Source organism: Aythya fuligula, chromosome 3 (assembly GCF_009819795.1).
Source record: "Aythya fuligula isolate bAytFul2 chromosome 3, bAytFul2.pri, whole genome shotgun sequence".
In the NCBI taxonomy this organism is placed as follows: Eukaryota; Metazoa; Chordata; class Aves; order Anseriformes; family Anatidae; genus Aythya; species Aythya fuligula.
This window is the reverse complement of record NC_045561.1, coordinates 80072469-80094112: the sequence shown is the minus strand read 5'-3', so window position 1 is coordinate 80094112 and position 21644 is coordinate 80072469. Positions and strand designations below refer to the sequence as shown.

The 21644-nt window shown below is 34.7% G+C and overlaps 1 protein-coding gene across 1 annotated transcript in view; it reads right to left on the bottom strand.

The window, feature by feature from the left end:
- The window catches only part of LAMA2 (laminin subunit alpha 2), a 356269-nt gene that overhangs the window by 149550 nt on the left and 185075 nt on the right, over positions 1 to 21644 (bottom strand). The window contains 3 exon segments of the mRNA XM_032185008.1: positions 5432 to 5559; positions 12103 to 12216; positions 16211 to 16322. Coding sequence (XP_032040899.1) covers positions 5432 to 5559; positions 12103 to 12216; positions 16211 to 16322 — 354 coding nt within the window.

The following is a 21644-nucleotide window of genomic DNA, read 5'->3' as shown; positions in this document are numbered from 1 at the left end:
ATGGCAATCAATTCTGGTCAACCAAATAGAAAAAGAAAATAAAGGGAGCAGGTGCGTATTGGAGTGACTATTCAGAAGAGGAAAACAAAGCACCTATCTGAAAAGGAGACACTAGAATTATTTTTTGTAACCTAGTAAAACAGTAATTGGGAAGGAATATAACTGCTCTAACAAAGACATCAGTAAGAAGTTATATTCAGGGTAAAAGATTGTGCTACAACACTAACGAATAGACATTATCTGACCCTGAATAATTTAAATCAGGATATCCAATGAAAGGTTCTAGAAAATAATAGGCGTGGGGAGGCCAGAAGAGCTTAATTAGGTTTGTGTAATGTGATACTGGTGACTGGACTCTGCTACTCAGGAGTCATCCATCCTATGATCTGACCTCAGTTACACTTTCTTCTGCTTCTATTATAGAATAGTTCCATTTATAAATACCCCAATCTCTCATAAGGCAAGCTAGCCCATAGAGATAAGAAATCAATAAGAAAAATGTGGGCAGGTCATGTCCAGTAAATATAGTAAGGTATTGCGATTATCCTTTTTCCCATATGGGTTATATTTGCGTTATTTTCAATTAAGAATAGATTCAGGAATGTCTGAAGAGCCAATTGAAAAAAATAATAATTGTTTGTTCTATTTTTTAGATTATTATTATTATTATATTATTATTAGAAATGAAAGCAATTTTAAACCAAGGTAAACATTATCCATGAATTTAAACAGCAGCACCTGACTTTTCAGATAGGATCCTGCTTGCCAGTCCCAACCTTGCTCTTTCATAAGAACTACATGGGAAAATTTTATGGATATGGTATCACAGCTCACTATAGCATTGCACAAGACTGGCTGTTCCACAGATCCATTGAGAACTCTGAAATTAACTACATAAATTGCATAGATAATAATAACTAAGTAATGATGATTAATACCTGAATTTCCACATTTAAAGGGTTATGTTCCTATTGTCAATCTACATCTGAATACTAAGCATTAATATACTGAGAAATTCCCAATTGCATACTATAGAGAAAATATGTGATAGCAAGGTGAAAAAAGGAGAATTTATCTTCCCGATTTAGAATCTCATTACTTCCTACTAATAAATACTCATTACTCACTAATAATAAACAAGCAGTGTGTATTTTTCTGTCAAAACAACTTTCAAAAAAATCTTAATCCCTTTTGATTCATCATTGCTCTTTTCATAGTTTTACCTAAAGTAACAATAGGAATACCGGTTAGGACACAGGACAGGTATTAATAAGCAGCAGGTATTAATAAGCAGCATATATATGATAGGTCTATGTTGGAAGACAGAGCTTCCTAAAGGCTTACATTTATGTTATAGAAACCACCTTTTTGGAACAATTATGTTAGTAATTTTTAGTTAATTCTCCAAGGAACTATTAACATTCTGAGAGCAACTGGATTTCCTAGTTCACACCCCACAATTTTACTCATTCTCTTCCTGGGCCGAGTGAGATACGTTCTATCTTTCATTTCCAGTGATATAACATTCCTGTCAGGGTCTTCATTACACATATTAAATTTATTGCCACTTCAAAAAAAGTAGTAATTATCCCAGATACCTATATTTGGTAGGAAGAATTATATAGTAGTATGCCTGATAATTTAGATGAAAAAAAATCACATTATTTGAAATGCCATAAAAATTGAAAATGTTAGAACAGTTTGTAAGTGATGAATAAATGAGAAGGGAGAAGAAATCGAGTGTGCATTAAATATGCCAATTATAATATGGATCTTGTTCTGATTACATATAAGTACAGACATGAAGATATATGCGAAAAGAAGAAAGTATAGCCCAGGATCTTGAAAACAAGTTAAGAAAAATTAATTTTAGTTTCCTGATTTTGCCCAGAGTTGCTTTCTGACATATGGCAAGTCACTTATCACTGCTATACTTTTGAATATAGTTCCATGATTGGCTTCAGTGATTGTATATATGGAAACTGCTGCCATTAGAAAACAAGAGAGGGAATAAGCAGCAGTTACATGTAAATCAGCTTAAGTAAACTATAGACCAACACAATCACCACCACATTTGTAAAATGGATAGAAGAGTTCTCCTCCACCTTATGTGGTGGCACTGCAGAGAAAAAGACACTGAATAAAGTGAATGGAACCACTACTTCATGAAGGTATAAGACATTGTTATAAAAGACAGCACTAACATAAATAAGTATATGTCAGAGGTTCATTTTATCAACAATATTCTCTGTATACCAGCTGTCTATTATTAAGTATAAAGTTCTACAGATGCCCTGTCATTCCATGTTAGGAATTAAATAATATATGAATTATAATCTATGGGCAGATATAAATTTGTAAGTATTTAGTACAGAATTTAATAACTTGATAGGCTGTTAAGAAATAGCATGACATATACTATATCTTCACAATGATATGAGCTTGGTGGAAATTTATTGATTTTTCATGTGAAGGATGTGTGAAATAATTTGTGTTGTTTACTTATATTATTCCTAGCACACCAAAGCACGCTGCCTTATAACAGTAAGGTAGAAAAAGGACTGTTCTAACAGTCTTCAGAGAACGTTTTAAGTACTTAATAAATTTGTTTATGAGAAGGAAAACAAAACAAAACAGCAAATTCTATAAATGTAAAGTCACAAGTGCTTAAACTTTATAGTAAGAGTTCTACAAAGCCTGTGGATATTGTTCAATTTTTACGGTTGTCCATTCCAGAAATAAGAAGCCACTGCATCCATCTTAGAAATATGAAGCTATTATACAGTTCCAGTGCAGGGCTCTGTAGTTCCAGTACAGGACTCTGTAGAGTTCAGGAATCTCACAGTTTCACAGTTCAAGAACATTTATATACTGTGTTTATTTTGTACCTGTACTTTTCAAGAAATGTAAATATTAAAGAGGGAACTCTCCAGTTTAGTTTCAAAAGGGAAAAGGTAAGCAGACAGAACTCTGATGAATACATAACAGAGGTCTCCAGGCATTTTGCCAATAAAAACCTGAATTCAATCTATTTGACTTGATTTGTTGCACATCTGTACAAGATATAAATGTGATATTGTTCTTCCTGCTTTGTCAGTACAGCATTATCAAACAATAGGGAGAGGATTAACTAACTATGCAAGGAAATTCTAAAATGTGAAAGCAATAAGGACATCAGAGGAGCCATGTCTGAGCAACAGACAAACTGAAGAAGATCTAATAAAACCATCTGTAGGGATCCCATCTTATACACTCCTAGAACTCCTGCCCATAAGTGGTCAGATTATTCCTTCTCTGATCAGTAAAATGTTAATATGACACAATGCAATTGTATGCAATAGAGTTAGCCTGAGCTACTGAAGATTAAAAATTGGTTCAGCTGTGTCTTCTGGCTGGCATGCTGCCATTCAGATGATGCTCTCTTCTTTAGTTGCATCTCACAGAGCCCTGTCTCTGTGGGGCCACACATTTTTTTCCTGTAAACTTTAAGAAAAGCTCTGAAACACTGGGTTTCACTGGCAGAATCTGACTTCTGTCTCAGAAGCATAGGTTGAAATAAAAGACTGAAGGGAAGAAAAAAAAAAAAAAAAAGTGACCAAGTGGATACATCAGCTCTTATGACCACTTAAACTTTTAAAGTGTTTATGAGGTGCTTGGGGTAGGGCAGCCTCTGTGCATAGACTATTATCTTTCAGCACAATCATACAATCCTTCTGAAATGCATATGGACTAACAACAATTATTATTATTATTATTATTATTATTATTTTTTCAAAAGGAAGCCACAACCTATTTATGGTTGGCACTTGGCAAGTGTTAGTTACGATTTCAAACATGTCAGAAGCATACTTAACAGGTCCTGATCTTCCTGCAACACTTCAAATAATTCTACAGATCTTCTGTGTAGTCTGGGTACGTTCTACTTGCACCAGGGCTAGATACCATAAAGCCATCCTGGATGGCATAAAACCAAACGGCCTAAATCAAATGGCCACACATGATTTCAATTTTTTGTGTAATGTACAAGAAAGGCTGACCAGAGAAGATCAAGAACAGTTTTCCTTAATTACACTGCATCAAATTATTTTGATATTATTATCTTCCAGATACTGAGTGGGACAAAACTAATTTAAAAACATTCAAGACACTTTGTATATCTGATATTTCTTACAAAACTATAAGCAGTAAGAAGCACAAACAAATCTTTATAACCAAGGAAATTTCTTCTTAGAGTTTTGATACATATTTCAGTATTATTTTTACCTATTAAAACAAATCAATAATGATTATTCTCAAATAAGCTTACAAAATATTTTGACTATTAAAATCTAAGGCTGAATTCAGGCTACAAATGAACCAACATTATCACAGAACCACAGAATGGTTTGAGTTGGAAGGGACCTTTAAAGACTGCCCAGTTCCAATCCCCCTGTCATGTACAGGGACACATCCCACCAGACTAGGTTGCTCAAAGCCCCATCTAGCCTGGCCTTGAACACTTCCAGGGATGGCACATCCACAGCTTTGTTGGGCAATCTGTGCCTGGACCTCACCACCCTCACAGTGAAGAATTTCTTCCTTATGTCTAATCTAAACCTACTCTCTTTAAGTTTGAAATCATTACTCCTTGTCCTATCCCTACACTCCCTGACAAAGAGATCCTTCCCAGCTTTCCTGTAGGCCCTCTTTAGGCACTGGAAGGCTGCTATGAGGTCTACATGTAGCCTTCTCTGCTCTCAGCTGAGCAACCCCAACTCCCTCAGCCTGTCTTCACAGAAGAGGTCTTCCAGCCCTTTGATCACCTTGTAGCCTTCCTCTGGACTTCCTCTAATACCTCCATGTATTTCTTGTGGTAGGGGCCCTAGAGCTGAACACAGTGTTCCAGGTGGGGACTCAAGAGCAGAGCAGAGGGAGAATCAGCTCCCTCAACCATACTTATTTTGGTGCAGCCTAGGATATGATTGACTTTATCAGCCAACGTTATCACTGAATGTTGACTAGAAGAAAAGAAAAATTATAAGCAGAAAAAATAAGTCTGATTTGATAAACATAAAATGATTTTTAAATCAATTATGTAAAAAAATCTTAAATCTGTAAATTCAACTTTAAAACTAGAAAAAATACTTTGTAAAGGAAAACAGAAAATCAAACACTCATTTTTCATTCAAAAGAAAAGGCAGTTATCCAGAATTTTAGGTTGTACTTCCTAGCCTTGTTAGACTCTTGTCTAACTTTAGTCTCATTCCTTGCCTCTGAACAAAACTTAATGCTCCATACAATTGTAAAATGAAAATAAAAGCTTATATTGCAAAATATATTTTTTTTTGGTTAAAACACAAACAACCTGAAATGTACATACAATAGTATAACTTAAAAAAATTTATACAATATAATAAGTGAAATAGTATAATATACGATAAATATATCTTACTTGTTAGAAGGTATGTTTAGTGGGCAAGCACACAGCTGACAGTCTTCAGCTGTCCCTTTAGTAGGATCACCATAGAAACCAGGAAGACATCTATCACAATACAAACCACCTGTGTTGTGTTTACAGTCCTGAATAGAAGATGAAAAGTACAAATTCACAATTAGAGAATATTCACAATTAGACAAAGACCTTGAAGGTCATTTATCTAACCTATCTTCTCAACTGGATTGTAAGAAGTCTGCAAGGTATATTCTGATTTTCTGTTGTTAGTTGAGAACTGGTTCTAGAGACTAATATAATAATATAATAACAATTGGTGCTTTACACACAGTAGGTATTTATGCTCTCTTAGGTAAGTTTTATTTCTGTAAAACATAAAGAAATGTTCTAAAATACAGTTGCCACAGTATTGTTTTAGCTTGCTTAAATAAAAGTAGCATTCAGAGAATCACAAAACAGGTTTAGTATTGCAGTCTTACAACAGCCTGATTTTTTTTTTTAATTTTTTTTTACAAACAGTTTTCAGGTGCTGATCTCAGAATTACAGCTTAGACAATATACCTTGTAAAAATAGATTATTATATTTCACATTTAAGTGCTTTAACTCATTTTAAAAGGTATATGGCTAGCAGCATACTAAATATATTTGAGTAGACTACTAAATACTCTAAATGTGAAGAGTAGTAAAGGCTTAACTGTTTAATTAATACTTGTTTGTCTAGCAAACAATACAGACTATATTTTATGGGTAGAAACAAGGACAAGTACATTGTATATAGGGCCTTACTCATCAGTAGCTTTTCCTGCATGTGACTGGCCTTCATAATACAAGATAGTCTGAGACAGATATGAAAAATCCAATGCCTTAAAGTGGCAGCAGTAGGTCTCTATTTCTGTATATATACTTTGACGTGATCTCAAACTAAATGATTTTTTCTTTTTTTTTCGCAGAAAGGAAAGTGATCCTCTGAGAACTGGCTTCCCATGCTGACTTCTAACAACAACTGCTTCGTAAATTTGCTTCATAAGTTTTAAAGAAAAATTATCCCTTCTACTATTCTTCTTCACCACATAGGATTAAAGATCCTAAATAGTTTGGTAGAATACATCACAGGCTCAGTAAATTACTTCTCTGGCATGGTTTTGTTTTCTTCCCTCCACGTTTTAGCACACTGGATTATTCCTTTGAATGTTATTTGCTACAAGGTGGCCAAGTGCAGCCCTTATAAAGCATGAAAACAGAGAAAGAAGCAGAAACAATTTTGAGAGTAAAATTACATCTCCATGTGCTTGGGTATAGATTGAAAAAGCATGTGACAACTCAAAAAGGCCAATGTGAAAGCCATGAGATAAATTTTTATTTAATGGGGAATGTTCTGATCAGATTTAGATAATGCATAAGGCTCCAGATCAATTCTAGAATGTTTCACCCTTAATATTTCCTTAAGGTGCTCCTTCAGCATTATTGATTTGTGTAAATATTTCCAAACTCCTGATCTTATTAAAGCAATTTTAAAGTATTCTTCAAAATATTTCTATAGTTTACTGTAAATCATGTATATGGTACTGATTGACCTTTAACATCATTACTACACAAAATACATAATATATCCTTAATAAAGGATAAAGATAATGGCACTACTTTAAAGAACACTGATTTATTTTATTTTATTTTATTTTCTGCAGGATTTTCCAAGATTACAATGAAGTTTTTTGCATTGTGCTCTGCAGAGCTGGTGCTATACATTTGGGTAGCTGAATAAGCCCAATACCGTTTTCAGTCATAAGCACACTGAAGTCAGAAGTATCTGTCTCCAGAAATGTTGTTTACTTCTAAAGGGTGCATTCTTATTGCTTGTGTGTATACAATCAACATATCTTTGAAATGAAAGCATTAGTCACCATATTAAATTTTCACATATTTGGTAGACTGTTAATGCCAACTATTGAGACCCCCTAGTCAAACAAAATTATGGCTTTAGGACCTTCAGCTGGGCTAAATTCTACTCCATTAGGTTATTTAAGTCTACTTGATTGTTACTTCAAGTGCTAATATACAAAAATAATCTACAGGCCATACTTAAAAAGGAACAAGAACATTAAGATATGCTTTTAAAAGATGTGACAAAAATAATTTCAATGTTACAAAAGAAAAATCCTTTACAATTCATCTTTTTTAAAGTATTATGTCAAATTATTTGTACTTTTCCTGAAAAATAATGGATTCTTCTTTTGTGTTAAGTTTAGATTTAAATGCCCTCGGAAATAACTTTATGCAGTTCATATTCTTAAAAAAAGTTTATGTCAAAGATGATATTAAATTGAGGGGAGCTAAGACACACTTAAAGCTTACAGATTGGTATTTGCAGCTGCTTCTTTTTTAAGTTTAAAAAACAACAACAACAACAACAAAACACAAAAACACACAACAAAAACCCTTCCATCTTCTGAGAAAACAATTCACATTATGAAGAGCTGACCTTCTTCTCTTTGAATAATTTTCTAAAAATATAACTCTAGTACATTTCCATGTACTAATTCTCCTTAATCCAGTTCTCTATATCTACTTATTTCCTAACTGTAACTATAAATTAAAAAAAACAAACCAAAACAAAAAAAAAGGAACAAAACACTCATACAGTGCCAAAATCTGAGCATATGTTGTACTGTGTATATATTAGCGTTGGGCTGAGAAATAACAATCTTGTGTGGTCCTACTTTTCTGCCTGAGCTGGTCTCAGTTTTACTGGACAAAGAACAAGAATTATATAGTACATGGATGTGAATGGATGTGACATACTTTGCCTGTTCCTTTCAGTGATGCATTAAATTTTACGTACATTTGCCAAATTTCTAGATCACTTTAAGTACTGAAATATTTGAATTATTAGCCCTTCTGAAGACATTATCAATACTCATGAATTTTTTTTTTTTTTTTTTTTTGATATCAATTGGTTGAATCTCAATTTGAAACATGTAAAATATACAGCCATGGTTTTAAGCATGATCCAGTTTGAGTAATATCTAATTACACTGATATTATTTCCTTAAAAGGTGCTTAAGCCTGTGAAGTCTTAATTTCATGTTTGTATGAACATTCATGTTTTTTTTGTGTGTGTCATGAGACTGGCTGTAAAGAAGATTATGATCAGCTGTCCTTAACTTGCCCAGTACATTATATACATGTTCCCTTGGAAATACAGTTGGTTCTAACCCATTGATTCATTGGTTTTGGTGAAATCAATGGTCTGTTCCATAGACCCTTAGATTTTTATGACCAGGAACTAGTTTATTCTCATATGTTTATGTCATCAAATTACAGTGACTAGATCCCAAATTACTTTGAATGCATCAATTTTCTGGACCTCTTTTATATCCAAATACCAACAAACTTCACTGAGACAACCTGAGAATAGAACACTAAGATAAACTTAGAATAAACCAGACTGTGAATTTTATTTTCTTTAAAAAAAACTTATGCATGAATCAGACCTTCTTGCATAAAGATTTTGTTACTGATGTCCTGGAGTGCATTTTCCACCCCTTCCTATTGAGCTGGCTCTCAGTTTGGAAGAAAGCAAGTGGACATCTGTGCACCTAGTGTCAGGGAAGACTATGTTCACTGAAAACCTTCTCTGCTTAGCTGGGTCTGCATGTGAAAGTATGACTGTAGAGAGAAACATTCTCAATAGAAGCCTGGTGATAAAATTAACTTTAATCACGGAGTATGACTGAGTCCAACACAGTGCTTTGGCATATTGCTGCTCTATCTCAGGTTATATCTATCATGGATATCAGGGAAGATACTAGTTAAAGAAAATGAAAACATATGCCCATGTGCCTATTTTGGTATATTTCTTAGTCATCTAGGGCAGAAAATTTTATTCTCTCTTTGAGAGCATGAACATGCTCTTCTAGCATTTTCAAACCACTGTAATGTCTAGATTTCATGACCAATTCCCTTTTCTGGTGTTACAAATGCAATCAAGAGCAATTCTCAGGCTTTATATTTTCACCTGTGGTATATCCTGTACTGCATTTAGCTGAGGATCCATCATTATGTTACTGTGTAAATGAAAATGTCACTCCTGTGATGAAATCTGTCAAAAGCACAACATGTCAAATACCTCTGACACCAGCCTCCATCTACATGCTACATGCTGTTTATACACAAAGATAGAAAATACAAAATGGATGCAACTGGGACTGCCCTCTTAGAAATTCCAGCACCTCTTTAAGGGGAGGAAAGATCTGTTTTTTCTGGGCTTACTAGTGGGAAAGTAACATTGCCATGAATGAAATATTGAAATGTTTTTGCTGTTCACAAGGATTAGATTTAACCAGCCTCATATAGCTGCCATAAATGTGTGTATGTAAAATTACAAAAGAATATTTCTGTATGCTAGAACTTGCCCTATGTACCAAAGCAGTTATGTATTATCACAATGGTAACGAGAACGATATATCATGCAGCTCTCTATATGGCTGCTGTGGGGATCAAAGGCCTTTGCAGGTTACTGCAAGATAGGCATTAAAATAAGCTTTTTATACAGACCTATGTCGAAGCAGATGATTTGAGCTTTTATCATGAGTCAAAAACATATTTCAGTTGCTTTTCAACTACATTTCAAAGCTAAGGAAGAGTAAAAAAGTATCATATCAGTAAATTAGGTGCCTAAATTGTCTGTTGTATTACTGGAAAAACACCATGAATAATAATAAGGAGGCCAAAGGCTGTGTAAACCTCAATAGAACGAATGCCTTTGATGTGAAACATTTCTCTTTTTCAGCATTCAGACTTCTCTCTTTTTCACTTCAAAAGGCTTATGATCCAAATTGAATAGCAGCATTTAATAGCCTGCATGGATACTAACCAATCTAACTTCATTTACAGTATTTTCAAAGTAAGCTGAAAAAAAAAAAAAAAAAAAAAAAAAAAACAGAACTAGTTTTAAGCTCCCTGTGCTCCTATTCTTTACAGGATGATCTAGTATAAGCTCGGGCAGAGCATAAGAAATACAGAATACTTGATAACACACATAAAGTACATTTTCAGCAGGTTATTTTCCACTTCCGCCTCAGTGCTGTTGTGAATGCACCAGCACCCTTTGAAACATCGAAAGGGGGAGCTCTGCTATCTCAGTCAGTAGTAGCTAACAAGCAGCTGAAAAGTGCAAAAGCACCACTGTATGCAACTCTACAGCCTTCTTTCACATCCAGGCTGGTGTTAGAGAGAAAAATAGACAGAGAACTTGTGTAAGGGCTAAAACTTGAAGGCACCAAAGCAAGTGGCCTCAGAATTCCATCTGACTATGCACCACTAAGCAAAACAGTCAACAGCTACAACAGGATTCTCACTCTCCTTTCTTTTCTGTTAACTGATTTTATCCCACACTGATGTTATAGAGATCAGAGCTGGAGGCTACAGTCATTAATGTAATAAATTCTATCTTTGTCAAGAAAGACAAATCCCTATTACCCTAGTGATGATAAATATTTTCATTGCATATAAATGAAAGATTTAAAACATGACTGTCATGTCATACACATTTTTTGTCCTAGGCACTTCTTTACGGCTTACAGTATAATTAAATTGAGAATCATTTTAAGCTTCTATTCATGAAAAAGCAATTTGAAGAATTCACTGATCCAGACATTAAAGATGTCTTGTTTTGTACAGCAATGCAATTAAACATCTTGTATGGGGAAAACAGGAAGACCAGCAATAATTCTAAATGCCAAATTACATTGAAAAAAAGCCTGAATTTTCATTTTGGACTTTTCCCAGCTGCTTTTTCTTAAGGAAATAAAAGGGAACATTTAGAAACATGCACAATACCAAGTCTGCTTGAAATTCTGTGGGGAAATGAGAGTATGATATCCCACTAAACTGGCAAGAGCTCAAATTGTGTTTCTGCAAGACTAATGAAATGAGAAATGTTGTTTCAAGCTTCATGCCATATCAGACCATGTAAAACTAAAATGCCCTTGAGTTAATCTGAACAGTCTATTCAGCATAATTCCCCAATTCCAAAAGGCTACTGAATGGGCTGGAAATAGTGGTGTACTGGTATATTTGCTGTAGATAATATCAGATTTAATTGCTGAATTATTAGGTAACTCCTAATAAAATCTCCATATCCTATAAGAAAAATAAGTTTATTTACCTAAATCACATACTTTTATTATTTTATTTTATTATTATTTTCTAATTATATTTTATTAAGTATTTCTTCAAGGTTAGCAGGAATTTAGATGAGGGAAGCCATAAATAATAACTCCATATCATACTAGAACAAAATTTACAGTTATCTGCTACATTCTATAAAATGTAGTATAAAACACTGCAGAAGACTGGAGTGGGAGAAAATTCTTGCATGGAAGAATATTTGTCACATATATTTGAATATTTGTTGTTTTCTACATGCCATATACTATTGATTCTATTTCAAAACATAAATCCTATGTAAATAAAAAACTATATTTTGTTTAACTGTAGAAGAAACCATATCTTGGTATGAGGGGATCCTTAACTTCAGCAACAGTTCAGCATTAAGATGTTTTTTTCTCCTCAACTATTCCAGGTCTCAGAGGCGGCTAATTCAATTGCACTTCCATACTGAAATTATGAATGATCATGTTCATTAGGTTTCCCTTATAATGACACTTACCAGGCATTCTCCTGTGATATCATCACACATTTCTGCATGACCAAAGCATGTACATGGTGTGCAGACTCCACCAAAAATTGTGCCATTCACACGTCTGTGTTGAGGCCAACAATACTGCAAGGTAGATAACACATTAGGTAAACAGTTAAACAACTTGTCTGAACAGATAAAAGAATGTGATTTTGTAAAATATAGTTGCATTTGATACAGGCACACAAAAATACATGCATGTCAAATGAATAAAAAAACACCAACATTTCTCTAGAAATCCGTTCTTCCTGGTGCTGTAGCGTTGCACTGACCTTAGCATTATTTGTAGGTGTGAGATTAGAGGAAGCCTTAACTTGATTATTCTTCTGAAATGGTAAAATAAAGCAGAGGAATGAAGAATTGAAATATGACAGCATCAAAGCAAGAGGTAGAGACTTAAAAAAAAAAAAAAAAAAAAAGCCAGAAGGCAAAATATTGAAGGAGAGAGAAGGAAGAAAGAAAACCCCAAAACAACAACAACAACAAAATTTCTGAGCAGCTCAGCTGCAAAGAGCAATTAAAACATCATTTAGTCTTTTCTGTTTGTAGTCTAATAAATGGCTACACTGAAATAAAGCACAGGCTAAAAACAAAGCTACCCTTTTATTTACAAATTGTGTTGCTTAAATATAAAGCCCAATCATTTTCCTTTAAGAAGGTGCGCTTTATTTTTTTTATTTTTTATTTTTTTATTTGTTATTTTTTAATTTTTATTTAATTTTTATTTATTTTTTATTTATTGTTTATTTTTTTAATGTTAAATTCAAATCAGTATCTAATCCATGGATAGGTTTTTCTTAGGCAAGGTGACATCATACAACAGTGATTTATCAGTGAAAATTCAGCTATTCCATTTCTTCATAATACGATGTCAGGTAACAGTCTTCCTTACTATATATATCACAAATGGCTTTATAGTTTTTGCTAACTACTTTTCCTCTGCTCATGTGATACTAGAATTTTGCATAATGGAAAAAAGTGCATAACATAGTGTTGACCTTCAGAAACACCTAGTTAATACTAGAGAAAGTAGCTTTGCAGTGATAGAATACTGAAAGTATCAGCTAATAAAGAAAATCCACCCTTCACCACTTTCTCCAAGAGGAAACAAGGAGATTCTCATTTTTAAAAATAAAGACAATGCCCATTTTTGTCTAATTACTGCAAAATGTGTGATTTGTAGATTAATTGAAAAGACTTCTAAAAAGAATATTTTCCTTTTCCTTTTTGTCCCCCCCCCCCCCTTTTTTTTCATTCTTGGTTGCGTTCCTAGCAAAACAAATTCTAGAAATTAAATTTTAGAGTTATAAAATCCAGAAAAGGAAAATAGGTTAGCAGAAAATGTTCTACTTTTTTCTTCTGTGACATTAGATGCAACTCCCTGTTTCTGTATAAATCTACTGTAATCTTTTTCAGTGATTCTGCAAAGAATCATGCACAGATAAACATAATATTGCACTAGATAGGACCCCAGAAGTCTCTAATTCTAAAAGGCTTAGACATGGAATGTCAACAAAAAAAATGAAAACAGACCTAAAATAAAAGTTTACAGATTGAGATCTTAAGAAAAGAAATGATGTCACATTTAAAAGACAGGAAAGTTCTGAATTCTCTGATGATCTAACCATTCTGACCATCAGAGTGGTGCAAGTTAAACAAAATTTCTTCCACAGGGAAAGCAAAAGAGTTGATAGAAAGGGAATAAATCTAGTAGAGAGGAGCAATTAGACATAAGGATTTTGACAAATAAAGGTCAGAAGATTCACATGAGTAGAACAAAGTAAATACCACAAATGCTTTCCACCAGTATTTGAAATTTAAAATTTTATCTGTTTTACCTAAGCTCATGTAATTATGTGTACAGTTCTTGGACGTACTAGCAAAAACATAACAAATTTATTTGAACAGAATCTTGTAGAAAATTAGTTCAAAAATTGTGCAATGGAACATTATCACAAGAGACAGCTTATTTTAAATGTATTGGTTGTTTTTTGAAGACTGATCATGCCAAAACTTTCATATCAATAAAATAATGGTTGTTTTTAGTGCTGCAGCAACTATGCCAGATACCACAATATTATAACACAGGCAACAACATTACATTACATTTTAACAAACATACATTACATTTTAAGAAGAGAAGATGAAAATGAAAACCCGCATAAAGTCAATAAAAATAAAACTGTGCTAGGCTGAAACTGGAAGAACCAAAGTGGTGGAAAAGGACAACAGTGTTCAGAAGAAAAAAAATACAGTATTCTAAATAATCCCACATCTTCAGTTTATCATTGCGTATTCTCAGTTGCTAGTTTCCCTGCAAATCTGAAACTTCGCTTTTAATTTTTTTTTTTTTTGTCCTTGTTATAAAAAGCAAACCATCTACTCACAACAAAAAATATTTCCACATTTTCATCTATCAAGCATAACTGTTCCGCATATATCATATGTTGAACCTCAGCTACAAAAGACTCATGAGAAATTAATTCAGTGAATAAAGGCATAGAAATTTTAACTGTCTTGATCTCCTAAAATAAGACAGCTTTGTCAAATGACATTTCTGAGCCGTTCAAAAGTACTCTGAAACTCAGAGGCAAAAGTCTATCACGTCTTTTTGGTCTTCATTCTTGGGAGGAAACCCAACATAGGGAGGTAGGGAATACAATTTTTTTAGTTCAATAGGTCTGCAATAGCAAGCAGTCAGGGCAGGCACTGAAGAGTGTTCATACTCACCACTGCAGAGACATTGAATTTGCAGCTATCTTCCTATGTTCCTTCTAATTGGGTATATGACCTTAAACATGTATCACACTTTAGGAACTGTTTTGAATTGGACAGAAGGCTTAGCATGAAATAAAAAAATCATAGAATCATTTAGTTTGGAAAGCTAAACCGCAAGATCATCAAGTCCAACACAATGTCAGACAGAGAATTTCAGCAACACGAGGCCAGGAATTCTACCCATGCCCTACAGCTTCTACAGCAAAAATAGATATTGAACTGTCTGCAGACAGATCCTTACATTTGTTTTCTTGCAAATCACAGCTAAGTCTTAACTGAGGTGAAAAATGGACAAGTCCAAAAAAAAGTGTGAAGCACAATGACTGTGTCCAGCTTTTTATCTCAAATAGTTAAACAGACAATGGTTAGACTTCAAATTGATTTCTCACCCACAGTAGGCAATATTCTCTTATTTTTTTCCTGTCTGTACCACTTTGGAAGTGCTACGAATATCCATTAATTGCTTCCGGTCTTCTTTCTAGATTAGTTAATCTAGCCCCAGCAAGAAGCAAACGCATTTGGCATGAAACTACACTCTAGGCCCTAAATATCACATATAGGCATTGAAGATTTTAAAGAAAAAGAGAGTTGACAAGCAAATGCCTAGAGTGCCTGTGTAAATGGCATACCGTTTGTAGTTTTGTGAAGCAGAGCATCTTGGTGTTTGAAGCTATTTCCTCAAAGGCAGATCTTTTGAAGATTACCCAAGCTATTCATATATGAGCTAGTTAATCTTACATGTATTTGTATGAACATATTGTGTGCCAGCTAATGACTCCGTGGGAAAGTGTGCATTTTCTGAGTATGTGTATATGTCATTATCTGTAATGGGACCAAACTAAAGGGAAACAATCCTCACGGGAACACACACATAATCCTCAAGGACTCCAAAGTCCTGGGGGAAAAAAATGAGGAAACTCAACCGCATTACCTCAGGTAATTTGTTCCAACTTTGTTGTGCACAGGATGCATAACCGCCACTCTCCTAATTTTAGGAGAATCAATTGGCTGAAGTCCAATTGATTCAGCTGGATCCGCTGAAATGCAAATACTGTTCACATTTCCTTTTGTTAAGCAAAATATCGTCTTTTCACAACCACAGAGGTGTAAAACTCCAGATTCCAAATATTATCAAATGTAATGAACTACTACCTAGAAATAAAGGCAATTAGACAAGCTATACCAAATTTATAACAGCAATGGACAGTTCTCTTATTACTTTCTATCAACACAGCGATACTGGTTGCTTATAATAATCACAGTTTAACACAATTGATCTAGTCTGCATCATGATACTCACCTCACATGAGGTACCATCATACCCTGGGGGACAGTCACATAACTCCACTGCGGATGCCGTCTTTCTCCCAGCTGAAGAGTGGTCAGCAGCTTCAATGCTAACACCATCTAGTCTGGATGTAACAGAAATTAAACTGTTAACACATAGAATTAGGCAGAAATATATGTGTAGCTGGATGCAACAGTGTATACTGACATTATTTAGCTTGCTTGCTTTTTTTTTTCTGTTTAAAAATAAGGAGGTTTTCATAGTCATCTATTTCTTTCTGAACTACGTCTGTAGGCTTGTTACTATTTTTGTCCATCATGTGAGGGAGACTATGGTCAGACATACATTGATAAAAATAGATAAAAATTTCTCACAGCACTGTATCAGGAGAAGGAAGACTATTCCTGTCCAGCAAGCCGCATGTTCCAACTTGCATTACAACTGTATATAGAGAGAACTTGACACCAAGCAATGTGTTCAAAATTTATAAACCATTACTCCAAAATATTACATTACTAAAATATTACATTACTTATCTTTGGTTATCAGATATTTTTATTCTGGAGAGCTGGCCTCTGTAAAAAAGATTTCAGCTCTGTCCATAAGGGTCTAAGTGTTATGTACATGAAAGAAAACCTTCTACCATATATATTAGTTTTCCCAATGACAAAGAAGGGACAGATGGAAAAATGTCTGCTCAACGCACCATCAAGAATCAGAAGACAAAAAGGAATTATAGAAAATATTATTTATCTTCAAATTTTTATAGCCTAACAAGGATATCACCAGTATTTATAGTAGTAGCAATTAGTCGTAAAACTAGTAACTTCCATTATATAACTTTAGGAAAAGGAAGATGGGAAAAGCAAGCCAAAAAGTTTTAAAAAATAAAAAAATCTTTATTTGAAAAATAAATGCTAGAATTCACTTGTTTAGACAAAAAGTAAACATGAAATTTATTAAAAAAAAAAAAAGTATTATTAGAGACACAAAAATTTTTGATAAGCTTACAGGTAATATGAGTCAGCAATGACTGAGTTATTAGCCAGAAATGTGCCCTTGTGGCCAAGAAGGCCAATGGTATCCTGGGGTGCATTCAGAAGAGTGTTGCCAGCAGGTTGAGGGAGGCAATCCTCCGCCTCTGCCCACACGTGGAGTATTGTGTCTAGTTCTGGGCTCCCCAGTACAAGAGGGACATGGATCTACTGGAGCAAGTCCAGTGGAGGGTTAGTAAGATGATGAGGGGATAGGAGCATCTGTCACGTAAGAGGCTGAGAGAGCTGGGCCTGTTCAGCCTGGACAGGAGAAGGCTGAGAGGGGATCTCATCAATGTGTACAAATATCTGAAGGGAGGGTGTCAGAAGGATGGGGCCAGACTCTTTCCAGTGGTGCCTGGCAACAGTACAAGAGGCAACAGGCACAAACTGAAGCACAGAAAGTTCCAGATGAATAAGAAGAAACAGTTCTTTACTGTGAGGGTGACAGAGCACTGACACAGGTTGCCCAGAGAGGTTGTGGAGTTCCTGGTTGTGTTCCTTCCCTGGAGATATTCAAAACCTGCCTGGATGCCATCTTGCTACATGACAGGGGGACTCCCATAGGGGGATGCCATCTTGCTTGGCAGGGGGATTGGACTAGGTATCTCCAGAGGTCCCTTCAAACCTCATCCATTCTGTGATTCTGTAACACGCAAGCCAGATGTAGTTTACCTCAACTACTATGCATCTGAGGAAACAAATCGGGATTTGAAGATTTAATTCTTATAATAATTAAGAAAGAACATTAGGGCATTATGGCAATCACTTGCCATTTTCACTCACCAATCTTAATGGAATGTTTGATTACTAGAGCTTCCTGAAAAGCTTCTGAATTCTCTTTCCACAGAAAATACGTTTCTATCATGACATGCATTTTGTTAAAAAATAATCCATTTTCTTTGAAAAATGTAAAACAAACTATTTTTCTCCATACTAAGGCATTAATCTTTTGGCTGCCAAAAAAAGCTGAAAGTTATTTGAATAACCTTGGCTAAGAAAATATCCAAGAAAAATATTTCATTGTAATGGGGGCAAAAAAGGTTAAGACAGGATATCTTCCTACTCAGTTTTATGCATACTGTCAATAAGACAGGCATGAAAATACATGAGGGGAAAAAAAAAAAAAAAAAAGAAAAAAAAAGAGAGAGAAAAAAGTAAGACTTTGAAATTAGGACAGGAGCTTCAGAAAAACAGAAATGTTGCCATGACTGGGTATGCAACTGGGCTTTGGAGGGACTGCCATTGAAGATTATGCAGTTAGAAACTTGAATCTAATCTGTTAATACCAGAACCTCTGTAAAAAGGTTCTTGAAACTATTTTGAGAGAATAATGCCTGTTCCTATCCAGGTCTTCAGTAAGATCTCTCTCACTTTTCAGTATTTCCCCTTCGCTCCATTACTGCATGCTTATTTTTCAATTGTCCTGTTGAGCTTTCCTTACAATAAGTTAATACATCTTTGGGATATTAGATATGAATAGTGATGATTTTTAAAGAAAACAAAAACAAAACTAATAATGTAAGGAGAAAAATATGTAAATGAAGAACCAAACAGCCAGTAAAAGGCCAAGTTTTACCTATCCTTTGAACTACAGCTACTAGTCCCTCTCAGCACTAAGTAACGGATCTTGGAACAAAGAGAAGCATTTACACACAGAAACAATCGAACCAGTATTATCCCACATTTGTATTCATTGAATTGTTCCAATTTTCATTAGGTTCTGCTATTCACTAAATGGGATTTTAATGTGTTCAACAGCTTTTAGCATTAACAGTTACTCATTGAAGAAAGCTGCAGTGATTTTTTTTCTCCCATTTTGATGTTGCAATTTCGATTCCTCGATGCCATTCTGCATTCATTAAAATACATAATGCTGGCAGTAATGGGGCACTAGATCCTGGAGATGCATGAACAATTTGAGATTCGACATCAAGACCAAATATTTAAGCTGACTGTTACTGTCAGCAGGCAACTGTTGACTTCTAAAAACAAACAAGATTAAAAGGGAAGGGGACGTTTCAGGCGGTATCAGCATAGTTTACTGTCTGCTATGCCAGGCATCTGAATCACATTAGCTACATAAGGCACATGAAGTACTGACCCAATCATTGCTCATTTGTCTTGAAGCCAACTCTGTATAAGAAGGTAAACCCTCTGCCTTTCCTTCCATCTTGCTGCTTACATCTAGCACCAATTCTACACACAGCTGCAAACAACCCATTGTCTTTAGGACCACTTCTACCGTAATTCCCAATGGCCATCAGAGCATCTACAATATTTAGATTATTGGCCACTTTGCATATTAAACCTAAAGAAACAGTGCTACTAAGCTTTCTTTGAAGCACAAACTAACAATATTACATTAAACAACACAATACAAGAGATCTGTCTTTTCCTGGCCTGTTGTTTCTACCACAGATGGACTCAATTGCAACAGTTTGGAAGATCTGTCAAGTTTGAGCAGGATTACTCAATTTAAACCCAGAAACTGTAGTCACTTTCAAATTGATTGCTACATTTCTGTGTTCACATTTTTTATCCTACTTGATCATCTAAATGAAAGCCCACCCATTCGAGGAAGCTGCCTAATTATGCCATAGAATGATAACAACATGACCAACAAAATGTTCTCTAAACATGTTGAAGTCTAACTCACCACTACTGCACCAATATTGTTTAATAACTATTTGAAAATGCTGCTATTTAGCTAATGTTTTTAGTGTGTTAAACTAAACAAAGATGAAAAGAATAATAACTAACTTAAAGCTCTTGCTAACTTGAGAAAACTCCATTGAATTCTCAGGTTTCTTCCTACAGAACTGCAAGAAAGTTGCTTAGTCTTACAGTGCCTCCATTCTGGTACAGAATTATAACAGCAGTACTTATTCTAAGCACAGATTATAACAACACCCTTGGAAATCCTTACAAATATATGTATGCTTCATTATACACTTTGAAAACCTTCAGTATATAATGAACAGGTTGCTAAATAAAGCAATCTCAAATTAGTGCGTTGCATAGTTCTGCTGATGATTCAAGGAGGAAATTGTCATCCCTGAAGCTATAATAACACTGTAATATTTCTGTCTCTCTGCCGGACCCTCTTTATTCTCTCAGAGGAATATCCAGCTGTCCACCAGACATACCAGTTTGTTTGTGTTTTTTTGTTTTTTTTTTTTTGTTTTGTTTTTTTTTTTTTAAATGGGGGTGGAGGGGGAGGAGGAAACTGTTCATATCATCTTATCTACTGAAGTTTAGTTCTATCTTATTTCTTTGGCAAAAATGACCTCCTCTGAAGCCCGTCAACAGTAGTCATTAATGAGCCTAAAATATCACAAAATTTTCTCTTCATAGAATCTGGACAGTAATCCCAAACCCTGCAGTAGTAAGGGGACAGTAGTGAGAAAACAGTTGTTTTTCATGGTCTTAGAGTTATCAGCACATCTTTTTGCGTAGTATGTTTTAGCATGAGTTAAAATCAAACGAACAATAAAGAAATCAGTGCGGGGACATACCCTGAAGATCAGCAATATGCCTACAAAAACATATCATAAATTGGGCTGGATGACAGTGGGTGATGTTACTGCTATATTATGTGACTTAGAGCATGCACCATTATGCGAAGGTTTAACTCCACCCAATAAATCCCACCCTGACTGGATTCCTTCAGTGAAATCAAAGATGAAAAATCCAATTCATTTCATTGTGACTAGAATTTCATGCCCTATCTTTTGTCCCATTTCACTGCAATGAGCACACCCTGACAGCAATCAATAAAAAAATCTTTTCACTTGAGAGCACACTGTTTTCAGAATCTTCTGGTTATGCTAATGGTAATCAATGTAATACAGTTACCATTGCATTCTTCTCTGATAAACAAACAAACAAACAAACAAACAAAAACATTGGACTGGGGACTGCTAGAGATTATCAATAATGTAAAACCACCTATAATCAGCAAGGTACTCCTCAAAATTACTTCAGTACTTTCTCCAGCCCCTTTTTAAATCATTGTCTTTAAGGGACCAGCACTCCTAACTGTAATGTCACTACATCTAGAAGATGGTGGCCACTAATCTGCAAAACATAAATTATATGTAAGTCCTGGAGCTCATCGTATGAAGAATATTTCCCAGACATGCTTTTGGAAGGTTACATATAACACATTCCAAAGGCTGAGTATGAACCCGTTTGCCTGTCCGTGAACACCAGAGTGGGAAAGTTCTGTGATAGGGATACAAGGGATTGCAAGAGTTTGGGCTGATGACCAAATGAGCAAATTAGGAATCAGTTTGGCTCAAATTCAAGATACCCACGATTCACAAATTTATTTATAGAGATGTAATGCACAACAATAAACCACAGAAAGAGAAAGAGATTCAAAGAAACGTATTCTTTTTGCAGTGAAA